At 32.1% G+C, this 19,500-nt stretch overlaps 2 protein-coding genes and 1 non-coding gene across 3 annotated transcripts in view; 2 read left to right on the top strand and 1 right to left on the bottom strand.

Moving 5' to 3' along the window:
* Positions 1-4,823: 4,823 nt before the first annotated feature.
* On the top strand, positions 4,824-5,832 carry LOC149488296 (uncharacterized). The gene is made up of 2 exons (XM_089695215.1): positions 4,824-4,891; positions 5,114-5,832. Exons 1-2 carry the CDS (start codon positions 4,874-4,876, stop codon positions 5,630-5,632), a joined length of 537 nt encoding a protein of 178 aa, XP_089551341.1. The 5' UTR covers positions 4,824-4,873; the 3' UTR covers positions 5,633-5,832.
* Positions 5,833-5,999: 167 nt separating this feature from the next.
* TRNAA-AGC (transfer RNA alanine (anticodon AGC)) lies at positions 6,000-6,072 on the bottom strand. The gene has a single exon. It is a non-coding gene; the product is annotated as a tRNA-Ala (tRNA).
* Positions 6,073-13,654: 7,582 nt separating this feature from the next.
* Positions 13,655-19,500, top strand: part of CCHa2 (neuropeptide CCHamide-2) — a 32,647-nt gene continuing 26,801 nt past the window's right edge. Inside the window, exon 1 of the mRNA XM_089695474.1 lies at positions 13,655-13,696. The gene's annotated coding sequence lies outside the window, so the exon portion shown is untranslated. The remainder of the gene's footprint in view (positions 13,697-19,500) is intronic.

The raw sequence follows: 19,500 nt of genomic DNA on the forward strand, positions 1-19,500 counted from the left end.
TTGAGTGGCATTTGAAAAAAAAAGAATGCTGTGACGTGTTGTGTGAAATACAAAAAAATCCTAAGAATGTATCAAAACCATCATCAATATACTATCTCCATAAAATATACAAATAATTTGGAAAATCCAAAAGTGCACGCCTCATAATTTTTTTTTAATAAATATTTATTAATTATTATTTTTGTTTATTTAATAACAATTAAACCACATCGAATCAGACCCTGAAAAATGAAAGGGTTCTATTCCTGAGCATACTCAAGCGTAAGAGAAAAAAAAAGACTCGATTAGTAAAGTATTTCGGTCGCTATCGTGTTAACAAGAAAAAGGATCCGCACATACAGACACACGGACGTCCAAGACAGAACTTTTTTAAACTGTTTTTTAACTAGTTTAAATAACAAAAATGACATCAAAAATATCATGAACGTTAAAAATAGTGTTTTTTCTTAATATGTGTGTGTATGTATTATCTTACAAGTGCAATGTATGATACATAAAGACATTTTAAGTTTGAAAAATCAGATGTTTTGCGCGAAGTGACAGTAGTACCCACCTCAACGCTTCGCGTATGAGGCGTGCAATAGTGCAAGTAATATTTAAGTAGTATTTTAATAAATACTTATCTAATAATAAATACATGCACAAATACAGCGAATTACTCTTTTCCAAAAAACCTAGTCTCTTCTATTAGGTATTTATTTACCTATGGTTCTTATAAATTGTCATACCTACAATTAAAGTCTTCATCAATTTCACAAGTAAAATTTTAAGAGCTCGTCGTAATTCAATAATCGTTAATTGTTTACCGATAACAAAATAATCATCGTAAATGTTTCTCAACGTTTGTCGCGTCATGGTTGGCACTTTGTTCGAAATTTGATTTATTTTTTTATTTTTTAAAACTTTTTTTTTTAATCTATTGAATAAAGTTGCCAGGGAAGTGAAATGAACCGTAAAATGTACCTATTTTTGTTTGTGTCAATGTTATTCATGGGAGAATTTTTAATTGTTTCTTCTGATACAAATTCTACTGATGAGAAGAAAAATGAAGGAACTACAGAAAAGAAAATTCGAATATGTTCACCGGTGTGCTTCTTTTACCCTTTCTTCTATCCCACGTATTATTATTATCCTTATTACGTTCCATCAATTTTAGTCATCGGATAAAGAAAAATAACAAAGAAACAAAGAAATGACGCTCATGTAACATGTTTCAATAATGCAAAAATCCTCCCTTTTCCCTGGACTTTGATTTGAATAAAAAATATATAAAAATGTTTTATTTTACCACAAATGTTTTACGGAGACTTAAATTATGGTTACTGCTTTTTTAAGAACCATAAATTTTGTAAGGGAATTCTTATCATCATCAATCATCATAGGTATTATTATTCTGTTTTTAATTGAAATAAACTGAACGTACGTACGGTATGTACCTATTTGTAGTACACATACTTTATGTAATTCCATAAATTATAATTATTTGGGTATTATTCCATGTTACTTATATAAAAATTTCACTCTACATAATAAATTCGATTAACTACAAAAAAAAGTTGTCAAAGTATATAATATGATCTGTGAACGAAATTCATTTAAATTTTAGAGAAAAACTGTATAGCTCTAAAGATTTTCTATTCACTCTGGGAAAAGAAAATAGAGTCTTTAAAGCTTTGTTCTTAATAACAATAAAGACGTTTAATAATTAAACACTAGTTCTTGTATTCTCCAAAGAATATTTATTAATCATACACACGTACGGGATAGGCCCGTACATTCTGGTCCTTCGAGCTGGATATATTTTAATTAAATGCTCTGCCCTGATTTATTTCAGATGATCCTCTTACTGGTTATCAATATAAAAACAACATTCGCATACCATAGAAATTGGGGTCCAATACTCCTTCCATTCACACCAGGCCCTATCCCCATTGATACAGAATGTGATGGAACCCGACCATGCCTCGAAATACCTTCTAGAAAGATCTGCAAGGAGAAGCTATCACAACCTCTTATACCCTGGTTACCAATACCCTGGTGGTATTTCTTCTGCCAAATGATCACGGGACCCAGAACCGGGTTTCCATTGAAAACAACTTCAAGTACTATACAGCCGTATTTCAAAAAGGCTATAGAAGAATTGGCAGAGTTCAAGAAAAATAGAAATTCTCGAAGGACTGGAGTTTTAAGGGACATAATGTAAAGCTCTAATAACGTTATTTGTGTTTTTGTGTGTGTGTATCATTATGTTGAAACTCAAATGAGTACAATTTTATTTTCAAGATGTAGTTCTACGCTTAAGAATTGTTTTTCTGGTATACCAGCAGCCAGCTGCTTCTCAATTGACAGAATATTTTATATGGTGGGTTCAGACCAAGAAGCTTATATCTGATTCAGACGCTTGCGTTCAAACTATGAACTTCAAAGTGACATTCAACGAGCACAAACACGGACACTAGCCCATTGAGCCCCGAACGGCCCGATCGGTCCACGACACAATAGATTTTCTATTGTGTCTGTGATTCCGTGGCCTGAGTTACTAGCATGTTGTTTGTGCATGCGCCCGTGTTTGTTTGTTTGCTGCTTGCCGGGCTACTTGTCGGGCTGCTTGCCAGGCTGCTTGCAGCTCTGAACGTACCATTATATTATAAATTATTAAAGGTAAAGATAAACAAATTAAAGGTAAACTATATCGTTTCTAAAATTATCTGTCATAACAAATAGACAGAAATCCACGTACAAAATTACTCTGAATATATTTTAAGAAACATGAATACTTTAAAAATATTATTCAAAGTTTAATAAACTTCCCAAATATACTTTTAATTGTTACCGAAATACAATTGAAAGTTGCCAACTTCAATATTTATGTTCCGTCTCTTATTCCTCATATTATACAATACGTTTCTTAACTTGATATATTTTAAGAAATGTTGAAATAAGTGAACATTATTTTAAATAAAGATCATTTGCATACCATTTTTGTTCTTTTTTAAAGTTGTATCGTTGTGAATTGTAATGTGAATGTTGTATTATTGATCCAATTTTCAATGTTAGTTTGTAAATACTGTTATATTTGAAAAAATAGGGTGAAATATAGTAATAATATAATATGTATTCATTAAAGAGAGCAATAAAATAACGATGTAGCGTATTTTCATACATTTTATTTTTCTTAATGTCCTTATGAAATTGCAATGCGCCTGTAAGAAAATTTGAATAAGGGGCGATTTTTCAATCCTTGGATAAAACTTACCCGTCCGATAAAGTATTACACGATAATATTAAAATGTCACCTGTAAAATGTCAAATACGGGCAATTAGAATACCTTTCATAAATGGTAGTTTAATACGTTATTCGACGAATAAGTTTTAACCAAGGATTGAAAAATCTGCCCTGAATAATATTATTTTTATTCAGTAGGTACTTATTTCAACTCAGTAACGATGTCTGTTTATAAAATTTAATAAACTATTTTATCGTCAATAAGTCTAAACAAATTTTAAATCATAATACAATTCTATACATTCTAGGTAATAAAAATTCTAATAAAAATTGGATAAAAATCAGCGCCTGATAAAAAACATTTTCAATTTATTGAGAGCGGTTTTAAAACATAAGAAATGAAATTCATTGATTGTATTCAAGATAAAATGAAACAATTTTTATGTGATTAACGCGCTTAATAAACAGAATTACTGGATTTGTCATAATAATGTAAACGGCTATTACCTATATTTTTATGTTAATTGGATAATTAAACGCCCAAACTAAAAAAGTTGTAAATCTACACCTATCAAATATTATCGTGAGAATGTATATCCAGGTAAATTGATTCTCATTTTATTATTTTTTATTAATTTCTTCATATGGTAGCTGTTATGTAGGAAAAAATATGTTTATGTTTATCCCTTACTTTAATTAATGTTTGAAGTATTTTAGATTTCATTATATGATGATTTTTCGTATGAAAACTGTGAAAGCTAATATTTTTCATTTTACAAGTTTTCAAGATTGAGTTAAAAGGCGGGAAATTCCAATGTGCTTCCATTACTAAAGAATATGGTTTATATTGATTCGTACCTGTTCACAGGTTATGATATTACTATCATGTCTTCACATTGCAATGCCTCGTCGGTTATCTGCTAACAAACTACGATACACCCATCCAAGACCATCCATATTACCTGATTTACAAGGAAACTCACCTAACCTCAAAGTACCAAATAAGGACTTCTGCACCTTCATGGCGTCAAATAGCGCGGGAAAATCCTTAGTGTTGCCATGGTGGTATTATTATTGCCAGGATTTAAGAGAGCAAGAAGAAAAAAAGATTAATCCAAATAATATTTATTTACCCTTATACAGTGCTATTGTAGAAAAAGTTCAATGGTACAGGAGAAATGGTATTTTTGAACCGTCTAAGAAAAATCCTGTCCGTAAAATTCGAGTGTAGTTTTCAAAGAATTTGATTTCGGGACTGAGATATTTGATATTCAGTTGTTTATATATTTTCATGAGATGTTAATAAAATCCTATTTTATTATTATAGTTTTTGTTCGATTTTGATCAAGTATGTGCAAGAACGAACTTTAGATATAAATATTTATCAGGCGATTCTTTTAGTTTGGGAAAGAAAAATAAACGTGAAATATTACAATATGTTTATACTAAAATATCGTTTTTATTATACTGAAACTATAGATAAGGTTTGGGAAAGTGTATCTAGAAAGTGATACGGTAAAATATGTTCAGTATCCATACTTATGTAAGTATGAAATTGTTTGTATCAAAAGCAGTTCTTAAACATTCATTGTTTGCAAAAACACAAACCCGATATGCTCTGTATTGCATCGAACATTTTGAATCAGAATGCAAGCCTTTCAAGTGGTGCGTATATTTTTTTATTTATATATATTCATATATTTATTTGTTATTAAAATTATGATAATTTCACTAGAGTGCGTGTATGTCGTACTCAGAGGATTACTAGCAATGTTTTCGTTGTAAAGGTAAGTAAGTAAACAAATATGAATGAAAATTAAAGTCAAAGATATTTACTAGGTATTATCTTCTATTACGTGTATTTACAAATGGTGTATCTATTTTCAGGCAGTTATATTACTACACGTATCACTTATACTCTGTAGAAAGAGATACAGAGATTCATCATCAGAGGAGAGCATAGAAAACGTCCTATACTATCAAGACTGCCAGCACAAAAAGGATCCCCCGAAGCCCTTGCAGCTCAGAGCGGTGGAAACTTCCACGACCACGAAGAAGCCCCAAGAGTGCAAAATGTGTTGTACCATGTGCTGTGGGGATGAGTGCACACAGACAAACTCTGGAAGAACCATGCCAATGAACCAACCGAGACAGCCGTTCCCGGTCCAGCAGCCAAGGAAAATTGAACCTTCTCGACCGACGCGACCTCGTGCCCGCAACGCACCGTTCTTCGCGAGACGCGATCTAGGATTCACTAAGGATAATATAAAAAGCCTAATATCCCAGGATATGGATATACGGAAGATCTTGAAGGACCTCGTACGGGTGACAATGCAGAAGGTGGACTTGATGCAACTGATGAACAGTAGGACGGGGAAACCTAGTGTTTATGAAAATGACTTGTGAATGGTCATGGTCGGTGACTAATGTTGTTAGCTGTTATTAAGAGCGACAGTCGCATGGCTGGTAAAATTATCTTGTTAGACATGTGCTAGACGAGGAAATTTGTTCGTAAGTTGGATATAGGAATCGCCTAGTACTTGGATTAATAGTGTATCATAAGTTCAATGCCAATTTTGCCCTTATATTATTATTCAGTTTTCTAACTGTGGTTATATACTACTTTAATTATTTCATTATTAGTAAAATTAATGTTATTTCGCTGTAGTTTTAATACCCCATTTTCCTCTTATCCTATAAAAATGGATTATGTTCAAAAAATAAAACTGAATAGATTTGATAATATTTCTTGTCAAGGATTTATAAAAAAGAATGGAGGCGCCGGGTATCGATCCCGGTACCTCTCGCATGCTAAGCGAGCGCTCTACCATCTGAGCTACGCCCCCGTTAGTAACACATTCGAATTTAGTGACCTGATACCGTTATTTTTTTTTTCAAGTCAAGAGAAGTGAAAGGAAAGCCTTATTTGTGTTTTAGATATGAGGCAATTTTTTATAATGAAGGTCATTTGGATAGTGTAAGTAATGTAACTTAATTGATGAGAATTAGCTATAAATTGTATGTAATATAATCTTGATATTATTTTTAATCTGTTGTCAAAGATTGTGCGTCAAAAGTTCTTTATGTTTACTAAAGGTTTAATAGATGATGTATGAAATCTATATTTCTTATATATAAAAATGAATCGCAAAATGTGTTGGTAAGCGCATAACTCGAGAACGGCTGAACCGATTTCGATAATTCTTTTTTTATTATATTCCTTGAAGTACGAGGATGGTTTTTATGTAGAGAAAACGTAAATATGTACCACGGGCGAAGCCGGGGCGGACCGCTAGTATTATATAAAACTTAAAGGTGATCTATCAACGCACAGCCCAAACCACTCTACGTATCGGGCTGAAATTTGGCATGCAGGTAGATGTTAGGACGTAGGCATCCGCTAAGAAAGGATTTCCCGAAATTCTTGCGGGAACGGGGAAAAACGGAGATGCACGTACAAAGTCGTGGGCGGAAGCTAGTAAATTATAAAGCCTTTTATAATTTTTTTTTTATTTGTTTTGTTACCAGCCCTTTAAAATTAGTACTAGTATTTACTTATACAAACCTAATGTTTGTTGCTCTAATATTTAACGTATAGAATAATAAGCATAAATAACTTTAGAAATTAAAGACTTTTTAACGGATTTTAAACGCGATTTATTCATTATATTATTTTCCCGACGTTTCGAACACTTTACAGCGAGCGTGGTCACGGGGAGACACATTGAGTCTTAGTTAAGAAGTCTTTAATTTCTAAATGTATAATACTCGCGTAAAATCAAACATCAGATAAATAACTTTTATATGAATAGAAAATATAACCATTTTGGACACGAAAAAGTAAAAAAATCATAAAAAGTTTGTGCAACAATTATCATGGCTAATTCTAAAATGTCGACGACGTCCTTTGGGATACTAAATATTAACAATATAATGCAAATTTGTGAAATTCACGGAATAATTTCAGTAAATTTCACGCTTTCGTCGACAAACTTTTTAAATCGAGTTAGATTTTTCGCCAAATTAAATAGTTCATTCCGTTGAAATTTAAGGCCGTGTACGCGGTCCGTGCGCTGTTTGGCTCAAATATGTGATTTTTCAAACCAGATTGTCCATCAACCACTTATCTTACAAACATATGAATTACTAATAATTTTAGGAAATTTTGTTGTCTATGTAGTTAGTTAAGAGTTTTTTTTCAATTAATACAGTATTTCTGAATACCATCAAGATAACTGAGCCGATGATTACTTGATTTCACTTTTAGTGTCAATTTCGAAGCTAAAAATATCTGAAATTGCTGACAGATCTAACACACAATTATTTTTAACTAACTGCAAAAATCCTTATCAAAATAGTTAGTTAACAGATTTTTTTATTTTGGACTCCTAACTTACGAAATTAAAATCCGAACAATGTGAATTTTTTTAGAAATTATAGTCGACAAAATGATTATTTTCACCAAGATATTTGACTTTATTGAATATAATTTATACATATTGCAATAAAAGAATGTCTTACTTATACGATAAAATTTAAAAAATCAACTAAGGTACCTCTATTATTTTTCTACAATTTTTTTTAAAGTACTATAAAACACTGCGAGCGACCCGATTAAAATCAGTCGGCAGCCAGTGTTGCCAACGTAGGCGAATTTTCGCCATTTAGGCTACTCAGAACGAGAATCGGCGACGAAAAAATCTAAAAGGCGACTGGTCGCCGATTAGGCTACTCTAGGGAAAAATTTTTGAAGTGAAACTTCTTTATCGGGGTTAGAAAAAAATTTAGATTTTAAATAGAACGTTTTTATCGGGACAGGTCACGCCGCACGGTTATTATTATTATAATTTAATATAATAAAAAAAAAAATACTTAATTGTACTTTTTTTGGACGGATTTTCTGGAAATTTAATTCTATTACCACAAATTTATGCCCTCGACTTCACTTTTACTAACTCATTTTGAAACTAGATTATACGTCGTTTAAAATGATGGCCTAATATAAACAAATTGTACATGTTAGTTCTATTATATAAACAAATTAAAAAAAATGTGTGCGTGTACTAGTGTACACACGTAAGAAGTGAAACTTCTTTATGACCTTATTTTTCAAAAAATAATTTACTATATGCAACTTTACAGAAATACGTCGAATCACGCGTGGTAGGGATAAGAAAAAGATGGCGCGTAACGGAAAAATGTCACGCGTAACGAAAAAATGTTACACTGAATTTTTTTCCAACCCCGATAAAGAAGTTTCACTTCAAAAATAAAAAAAATTATGTAGTTTTTAAAATGTTAACGATCATTTCAATAAGAGAGTTCATGTCCTAGAATCGGACACAGGCCGTTTTTTGAATTTATGGTCGAAGCTTTACGCAGACGCCAGATATTAGTAAAATTATTTGACTCTCGTCTATTTTGACGTTGTATTTCAATTAACCGATTAATTTACTAGTACTTGGCTGAAAAAAATACTCCAATATATTTAATTTTCATTCAAAAATCCACTCAAACACGCATATTTTTGTAGATTTTTTTTTAAATTGCTCTAAATACAGCTTTTTTTTTATTGGGACTAGGGAAGCGCTTGACCACAACCTCGCCTGATGTTAAGCTGAGTTGTGGTCTGAGATGGAACGCGCTTCCCTAGAAGGTACCTTCACTCTTCACTTCAAGACCCCCTTATTGTACTCGTCGGGGAACACAGAACACAGGAAGCAGTCCAGTCCCTCGCGGTTCGGATAAAAAATGAACTTAAGCTTAAAATGAACTCGCGCCACAGTATTACAATATACATTATCGTAATACTGCGGTCGCGCTCAGTGACGCGGACGGCCGGCTGGTACTACCTATATTAATTCTTGCTCTGTGGCATGTCCGCATGTCTGTGGCCGCGGCCGGTACGCGTTGAACGGGAGTAACGCCACGCTCATAGCGTGTTCTAAAGATGGCTTATGTCTATTTATCACACTGGAACATATTATAAACTAGCTGCGCTCCGCGGTTTCACCCCCGTGGCTCCGCTCCTGTTAGTGTTAGGCTTTAGCGTGATGATATATAGCCTATAGCCTTCCTCGATGAATGGGCTATCTAACACCGAAAGAATTTTTCAAATAGGACCAGTAGTTTCTGAGATAAGCGCGTTCAAACAAACAAACTCTTCAGCTTTATAATATTAGTAAGTATAGATAAATTGATGAAAACTACATTTTATTTTATTCATATTGATATTTTGGTGTTTGGGCTACTTTAGGCTACTACAACTGAAATTCGGCGATATTAGGCTACTTCGTGCATGAAAAACGGCGACATTAGGGCCAGTTCTGTTGGCAACACTGTCGGCAGCGAGCCTTTCCAGAGAGAGGACATGTTGCTCGGCGCTCTCCTGTGGACCTATGCTGTTCATAGTAAAAGGATAGCGCAAGCCGCGATCTATCGTAATAGATCGCGGAGTTTTTGACTTGCGTTAAATAGAATATGCGCTCTTAAGGAAAATGTTGTAGATATGTTTATTTATTACTAGCTAGCAGTCAAAGAAAAACCCGCATAGTTCCCGTTCCCGTGGGATTTCCGGGATAAAACCTATCCTATTTCCAGGGGTAAAAAGTAGCCTATGTCCTTTCTCGAGTATCAAAATGTCTCTATACCAAATTTCATGCAAATTGGTTCAGTAGTTAAGGCGTGATTGAGTAACAGACAGACAGACAGAGTTACTTTCGCATGTATAATATTAGTATGGATTTGGCAATATTAATTTCAATTCCCAATGCTAATATTATAGTATGTATGAATTATAGTATGGATTACCAAACCAAAATGAGTGTTTTTCTTAAAGTTTAAATATTTAGTTAGTAGATCTACAATTGATAACAAAACCAGTAGGTATAGGTAAATCGAAACTAAGGTACAACAGTAACAGGAAGGATTTGTATTTTTCTTCTTTTTTTAGTAGGTACGATTCAATTAAAATACAGCTAGGGTATTCAACCCACTTAGAATTGGTTTATATTTAGTTAACCCGGGAAAATCTATTATCAACAATGTAATCATTATTACTAGCTGTGATTTGTTATCAACTGCTTATTACAATTAGGCATTATCACAGAACTTTTCCATTAAGTACAACCTATATCCCGCCCCTTTATTTGTAACAATAAAAAAGTCAAACAAAATAAAACATGCTGTCGGCCCGTGGCTTCGCCCGCATTTTTAAAGAAAAACCCCCTATTCATGTGGGATTTCTGGGATAAAAGCTATCCTGTGTGTGTGCCAAAATTCATGAAAATCAGTTCAGCAGTTTTTGCCTTAATAATATTAGTAGGATAAACATTTCAATACGTTGGATATTTAAAATTTACTTTTGTAGTAATTACACACATACTTCTCAAAAACAACTAGCTTAATAGTCTGTCATACATCTCTTATTCGTAATGTTTTGTCCAAAAAATACATTAAAAGGGAATTGAACAAATAGATTACAGAATTTACAGTACACTTAATCCCCCTTACATGTCCTGTATGATGAATGCTATTTATTCACTCTGAGGTCCACTAATGTAGTTGTACCTTACAATAATGTTCCTTTGTGATAGTAACAAATGATACAGTATTGTCGCCCAGTGTCCAACGTTTAAATTGGACAATGGTACCTTGTTAAGTATATGTGAATTGTGAATGCATATAATATACTGTCTTCAGAAGCAATTACAGTTTAATTGTTTCTACGGTAGATCTGTTTCTTAAACTTTCAGGATGCATAAATAACAGGGGATTTTAAATATGAATACCTACAAGAGATTCCAATGAGCGTATTATTTATCTTCTTTTTCTATTGACTGACCGGTTGGCTTGGTTGGTAGTGGCCCTGCCTTCCAAGCCAGAGGTCGTGGGTTCGATTCCCACCCGGGGCAAATATATGTGTGATGAACATAGATGTTTGTTCTTTTGATTGTCTGGGTGTTTATTATCTGTATAAGTATTTATTTCAAATTATATATGTATGTTTATCAGCCATCTGGTTTCCATAACACAAGCGAAAGCTTTGTATGGGATCAGATCGTGCCGTGTGTGAAAATTTTCCTGAAATATTTATTTACTCGTTTGAATTTCCGGACATACATCAAGTAGTAGTGGCCTCTGAAACTGAGATTTATTTAATCAACAATAAATATAATTTAAACATGATTTCTAAGTTGTTGAAGTGACCATTGAAATGTTACATCTTGTTTATTTTCTATATATTTATAAATAACGTTATTTAATGTTTATAATATAAAAAATATGTGTGGCCTTGTTGCACACAGGTCTTCCATTTACCTAGTTATAGGTATATTAAACAGGGTTTTTCACGAACTTACATAATAAATAAATATATCAATAAATCAATCACAACTAAGATAATATAACTACTAATATTTATTTTGACTTCAAGTTCGTGTAGCATTAGTCACTTTGACTACAATATCACAAAGATCCAATGAACCGCTTCGATTGTAAACTGTTCGAATTATCTAAAGTAAATCCACGAAGTTAAATGCATTGTTTCGACGGTAATTTAATTATTTTAGTATACGTAAGTTCCTAGATAGTTAGGTGTTGAAGGAATGAAGAACTTTTTGATTGGAATTATAATATATTTTTTATATAACTGTAGATTTTCTGGATTGTATATGAATATCACTACATAGTATAAAACAAAATCGCTTTCTCTGTCCCTATGTCTCTTTGTATGCTTAAATCTATCAAACTACGGAACGGATTTTGATGCGGATTTTTTAATACATAAAGTGATTCAAGGGAACCACTGGACGTATCGGGCTGAAATTTGGCATGCAGGTAGATGTTAGAACGTAGCTTAGGTATCCGCTAAGAAAGGATTTCCCGAAATTCTTGCGGGAACGGGGAAAAACGGGGATGCACGTCATAAGTCGTGGGCGGAAGCTAGTAAAATATATACGTTGAAAAGTTCTATCAATTTATTACTTCTGAAATCAATAACGAAATACATTAGGACTATTTTTATACAGTTATGTAGATAGATTGAAAATTAAAGTTAATTTACACATTTGTGATGACATCAGGATGTGAAATAGTAAATTAAGAAGAAATATTAATTCTTGATATCGAAGTGAACAACACATTGGGTGTATGGATGTTTGTTACTCTTTCACGTAAAAACTACTGAATCGATTACAATGAAATTTAGCACACATATAGAGGGTAACTTGGATTAACACATAGGATAGTTTTTATCCCGGAAATCCCACGGGAACGGGAAACTATGCGGGTTTTCCTTTGCAAACGCGGGCGAAGCCGCGGAAATCTAGTTAACTATAAGATTTAAATATAAAGGTAGAATGTTTCGGGACGATGCAAGTAATAAAATTCGTAAAGGAAAATCCAGTTATTTATATTTTCATATTATTTACTATTCATCTAATACTTACATATTCTAGTTATATATTTTGCCTAATACAATGTTATCAAAGCATTGATTGCAATATAACAATTTCAATAATTAGGTAAAACTTCATAAACGTTGTTGTTACGTTACGATAAAAGTTATAATTAACAATTTATTCCCGTCAAAACAATAACGATATCTCGTAGCTGTCAAAAGTTTGTTAGCTTCCAGATTGAAAAATCAAAATAACCTATGGGTATCATTACAGATCTGTGATAACGGCTGTAATTAAAAAGCTTCGAGTGCTTCCTATAATCAACTGAATAACAACTCCATAATCAACTGATTACAATTTTAATAACTTGAGTGTGTATGGTGTGCGAGCGAGAGGCACATGCGCCGTCTCGCTCCTCCCCTAAACCCTGAAGTCGGTGGTTGAAGTTAGCTTTCTGTGTAGAGCTACGAATGTATAGAGCTGATAGATTTTGTGTTAAAATATTTCAGTTTTTATTAATCTTATGTATTGTTAAATCGATAACTAAGTACATAGTTAGATATTATAATATTTGTGTAAAAGTGTAACCTATGTTTAATAAATGCTATTTATTTCTTCTAATTAGTAATTAGAAGTAGCTAATTCTATTACAGATTTGTTTTAAAAACAATCGTAATTGATAACTTTGAGAGAGCCATACTCTATAATCTATATCATAATGAAATTATAACTAGTACAATGTTAGGGTATATCGTTAAGATCTTTTATATTTATAAGAGAAGGAAGTATTGATATTGAACGAAAAGATTAAAAATAAGTTGTCCAAAGTTACTATCGTCATAATATGTGTGCTTTAAACACCAGCACTACAACATTACTTATTCAGTTTAAAATGTATCAGTACCTAGAAACGTATAATATAGACGTACCTACGTACGTTCGTCCCGCGCTCTCCGCGCTAACTAGATCTATGGGCGGGTTTTAAAAGTCCGCGCTCCGCCCGCCCCATCGTACTTTGCGTGGTAGCAGCGCTGCTAGTGGTTCCTGAACGAGCACCTGCACTTTTGGCGTGAGTAGAAGTTTTATTTTTCTTTTTTTAAATGCGTGCAGCCAGGATTTTGGATGTTGTAAATTAAAAAATTAAGAATAGAATTTGTTTTGAATATTTTATCTGTTTTTTGAAAATAGTAGGGTTTTTGTAAAATTTAGTTTAGAAATTATTATGGCATAAAAGCGAATAATAAAATAAAGTTTTAAAAACGTAGTAATCAGTTTCCAAAAGTTTTAATCATTATGTGTAATTTTTGAAATAATAAACATTGGTCATTTATATTTTAGAATTACTAATATTGTATTAAAAGTATAATATATGATTCAAATATTCTTTAAAATTTTGTACGATACGAAGTGAGTCAAGAACATAAAACTAACTTTTGTCGTTACTTTGTGTCATAACCAAAATTCAGTATAAAATGAGTGAAATAAATGTCGTTCTACAAATACAAATACAATTGAATAACTTAACAATCTTAATACATATAATTAAGTGATAACAATATACTATAATAACAAATACAGCAACAAGTAATTTTTACATACTAGATCGAAAACTTTCAGCATTTCTTCGCTCGAAGTATTCTTATTTACGAAAAATATTTTTTTACCTCGTTACTAGGTTAATTTGGTATAATAAAACTCTAATATTAAAAATGAAACTGTTTTGTAAGTAATCATTGGCTATTAAATGCATTTTAAGAATGTTCTCATTAAAAGTTAATTTTTGGTGAAATATTATAGCCAGTATTTTAAAATTAATAACCATATAGGTACCTAGAACAACTAAGTTATTCCACCTTGATAAATAGGTTTTAACTGTATTTTATTTTCGTAATAATATGAGATAAAGTACCCACTGTATAATAGTTTGTGAGTAACTTTCCTAACTTTAAAAATAGTAGAAAATTAATGTCATAAGTTGCTTCTTTTAAAGGTGAGCGATGTGCAAAAGTTGTAGCATAGATTTTAAAAGTAATGAATAATAATTAGGTAATACATTTCCCGTTCGGCATCTGAAATTCTCTGAATATTTACTTAAATATCTCTATTGACTTTAAATTTCATTTCGGCATATTGCACGCCTCATAAGCGAAGCGTTGAGGTGGGTACTACTGTCACTTCGCGCAAAACATCTGATTTTTCAAACTTAAAATGTCTTTATGTATCATACATTGCACTTGTAAGATAATACATACACACACATATTAAGAAAAAACACTATTTTTAACGTTCATGATATTTTTGATGTCATTTTTGTTATTTAAACTAGTTAAAAAACAGTTTAAAAAAGTTCTGTCTTGGACGTCCATGTGTCTGTATGTGCGGATCCTTTTTCTTGTTAACACGATAGCGACCGAAATACTTTACTAATCGAGTCTTTTTTTTTCTCTTACGCTTGAGTATGCTCAGGAATAGAACCCTTTCATTTTTCAGGGTCTGATTCGATGTGGTTTAATTGTTATTAAATAAACAAAAATAATAATTAATAAATATTTATTAAAAAAAAATTATGAGGCGTGCACTTTTGGATTTTCCAAATTATTTATTTATTCTTTATTGCTCTTAAAAATTACAAATTGAGACTTAATCTAGGATACATTGTAACAAATGGCGACCTTATCGCTAAATAGCGATTTCTTCCAGACAACCGGTTGTACAGAGAGAAATTAAGTAAAGGATAGGAGTAGGGCAGAGCATAAATAAATATATGAACAAAAATAAAAAGAAAAGGATATTCAAAATGTCCGTAATTATGTCAGTTAGTTGTAATAATATTGCTAACCAGCGGTCCGCCCAGGCTTCGCCCGTGGTAAATATTTACGTTTTCTCTACATAAAAACCATCCTCGTACTTCAAGGAATATAATAAAAAAATAATTATCGAAATCGGTCCACCCGTTCACGCGTGACGCCGTGACCAAGGAAAACGGGTTTCATTTTGCACGCCTCATAAGCGAAGCGTTGAGGTGGGTACTACTGTCACTTCGCGCAAAACATCTGATTTTTCAAACTTAAAATGTCTTTATGTATCATACATTGCACTTGTAAGATAATACATACACACACATATTAAGAAAAAACACTATTTTTAACGTTCATGATATTTTTGATGTCATTTTTGTTATTTAAACTAGTTAAAAAACAGTTTAAAAAAGTTCTGTCTTGGACGTCCGTGTGTCTGTATGTGCGGATCCTTTTTAGGGTTCCGTAGCCAAAATGGCAAAAACGGAACCCTTATAGTTTCGTCATGTCCGTCTGTCCGTCTGTCCGTCTGTCCGTCTGTCACAGCCGATTTACTCGGAAACTATAAGTACTACAGTGATGAAATTTGATGGGAATATGTGTTGTATGAACCGCTACAAAAATATGACACTAAATAGTAAAAAAAAGAATTGGGGGTGGGGCCCCCCATACATGTAACTGAGGGATGAAATTTTTTTTTCGATGTACATACCCGTGTGGGGTATCAATGGAAAGGTCTTTTAAAATGATATAAAGTTTTCTAAAAAACATTTTTCTTAAAGTGAACGGTTTTTGAGATATCAGCTCTCAAAGTCGTAAAAAGTATGTCCCCCCCCTCTATTTTTATAACTACGGGGTATAAAATTCTAAAAAAAATAGAGGTGATGCATGCTAATTAACTCTTTCAACGATTTTTGGTTTGATCAAAGTATCTCTTATAGTTTTTGAGATAGGTTGATTTAACTGTAATTTATTATATTTGCTGCTACGGAACCCTTTGTGCGCGAGCCCGACTCGCACTTGGCCGGTTTTTCTTGTTAACACGATAGCGACCGAAATACTTTACTAATCGAGTCTTTTTTTTTCTCTTACGCTTGAGAATGCTCAGGAATAGAACCCTTTCATTTTTCAGGGTCTGATTCGATGTGGTTTAATTGTTATTAAATAAACAAAAATAATAATTAATAAATATTTATTAAAAAAAAATTATGAGGCGTGCACTTTTGGATTTTCCAAATTATTTACATTTATATAGGTAATATATTATTTCCATTGAAAAAAACGAACAACCTAAATTCACTTAAGATTCACTAGTAGTGTAAAGTAAATTCACTTTAAATTTGATAAAGACAATTCTTTTTCTCATTACAACTAAATTAAAACAATTCTGCGAAATTTCAAATTTAGTTTTTTTTATCTTATTAAAACAATGAAAATTTAAAATTTTTGAAGGTTTCGGTATGAGTTATGAATTTTACAAAGAAAAATATATTTAACACGATAAACACGAATGATACGTTAAAATTATAGTTTATTTTACTAATTGTCGTTAATATGCATTAAGTTTGTACAGCAACATGTCCTCCGGTTTCAGGATTTATGATGCATGTCAGTTTCACGTTTTGTCAACCTTACACGAATTCGCGTTAAAACCACAAACTAAAATATAGAAAGACTAGCTTTCCGCCCGCGGATCCGCCCGCGTTTTCAAAGAAAAACCAGCATAGTTCCCGATCCCGTGGGATAAAACCTATCCTATGCGTTAATTCAAATTATCTTCTATATGTGTGCTAAATTTCATTGTAATCGGTTCAGTAATATTTGCGTGCAAGACACAAACTTTCACATTTATAATATTATAAGTATAGGATGTCAAAAGACTGTATTAAAATTAAAACTGCGATACTAAATTCTTAAGAAATTCAAAAGACATGAACATAAACATATTATTTTTATTGGAAATAAACGAGTTTTATATTAAGCGTAAACTATGAAATGATTACAGTTGTTTTTTGTTATAAAATGGACACATTCTAGAAGCTTTAAATAAACACACAATGTTTTAATAGTTTTAGCACAATAAATATTTAATAACACTTATCTATTACAATATTCCATTATCATAAAGCTTAAAGCTATATAAAAATGGATTTGTATTGCTAATAGAGATTCATAAAGAGCCGTTTACTCATATACGTTCATACGAATGAAATTGGATTGGTTTGTACGCGTCGTATTTTAAATTTTTGTTTCGCAAATTCGTATAAAATATGGGAAAATTGTTCCAGAATATTCTTTTTCGTGTACCATTCATTTTATGAATGGGAAAATTTAGATATCGATGTTAATGTTGTGATAAAGTAACTCTGTAAAGAAAAAGGATCAAGGAATAGATAATTTAACATTCAACAAGTTTAAAACTACCTACCTATCTAAATAAAGTTATATCTACTTTCCTTTGAAATAAAGTGCATATCCATTTTAACGGAAGGTATGTGATCAATTTTGTGAGCAATCAATAAAAAGAGCCTAAACAGCAATAATTAATATTTTAGAGATTACTAACTTACCACGCGCGGCTTCGCCCGCTTTGTCTAAAACCTAATAAATTATATACTAAAACCTTTCTCTTGAATGATTCTATCTATTAAAAAAAAACTGCATCAAAATCCGTTGCGTAGTTTTAAAGATTTAAGCATACAAAGGGCTATGTAGTGATGTGTCGCAGTGGAATTTTAGTTACATTATTCCTGTCGTGAAAAGGAAGACAGAATGTGTCCCTCTGTAGGCACTTGTAACTCAAATCTCCTTAAATTTAACAATGTGATATTTTTAGATATACCTGTAATAACACCCGTTAGTCTTCTAACGGTGCATTTACATCAAACGAACATAGAGCTAGAGCTAGAGCAAGAGCATTCTTTCGTGATCTTTTAGTGTAAACAAAAACTCGTATTCAGTGTTGTTCAGTACATTGAATAGAATCTTTTCGAACGCACTAAGAGCAAAGAAAGAATGCTATAAGTCTGTTTCGCACCAAAATAATTTGACATAGTAGAGTTAGAATGAGTATTCGCTCGTTTGATGTAAATTCACCGTAACAGGTAGGTATAGATCGTTCTCAACAAATTAAAGCACACTTAATAGGTATTTATAATGTCACGAAACCAAAATACCTTCGGAATTTTTTAAATCAGTGTACATTTCCAATCATTATTTTCCATATATAAACTCATAAATTTAAATGAAGTTTAAAGCCCGGATCTCAATTGCAAATTAACGTCGATGTTTGTAGAAATTACGGAGAACAATATGCAATAATATGAATACTTTAAAGTCTTTAAAGTCAATATAGATCCTTGAATATATTAGCAATTATTTATGAATTTTAAATTCACACGTAGTTACGCGAATCTAAACCATAATTAAGGACAAGTTTCAGATTCGTTGAACTTTCTCTGAACCGTTTTTTACATAACTAGCAGATTCCAGAAATCGTGGATAATCCACGATTTCGTACGAAACAATAACTCAATTATTCTTGTGTGTAGCTCATACATAGTATTAACGAATTTCATGTGAATACGTCTAGTTTTCAAAATGTCGCATTTGGGGTGATTAAAAGTATAATCACTACATAGTATAAAACAAAGTCGCTTTCTCTGTCCCTATGTCCCTATAGTATAAAACAAAGTCGCTTTCTCTGTCCCTATGTCCCTATGTCCCTTTGTATGCTTAAATCTTTAAAACTACGCAACGGATTTTGATGCGGTTTTTTTTAATAGATAGATTGATTCAATAGGAAGGTTTTAGTATATAATTTATTATGTTTTAGACAAAGCGGGCGAAGCCGCGGGTGGAAAGCTAGTTAAATTATATATGGAAGATAATGGATGACTTCTTGTGGAGCAATGTTCCCAAATAACTGGGTCCTTGTTTGTTAATATAAACGATAACCGAATGGTTTTGATAATTTATCTAACTTTTCATGAGTTTTTAGAAGTACTCTTATTTCTTGCACCGTTGCCATTACGTTTCTCAGAATATACGGCATTCATATTTATGCCCAAAATAT

The sequence above is a fragment of the Colias philodice genome, chromosome 5, assembly GCF_061535455.1.
Source record: "Colias philodice isolate Cphi_HAF_F1 chromosome 5, ilColPhil1 Martin Lab GWU primary, whole genome shotgun sequence".
Taxonomy (NCBI): Eukaryota; Metazoa; Arthropoda; class Insecta; order Lepidoptera; family Pieridae; genus Colias; species Colias philodice.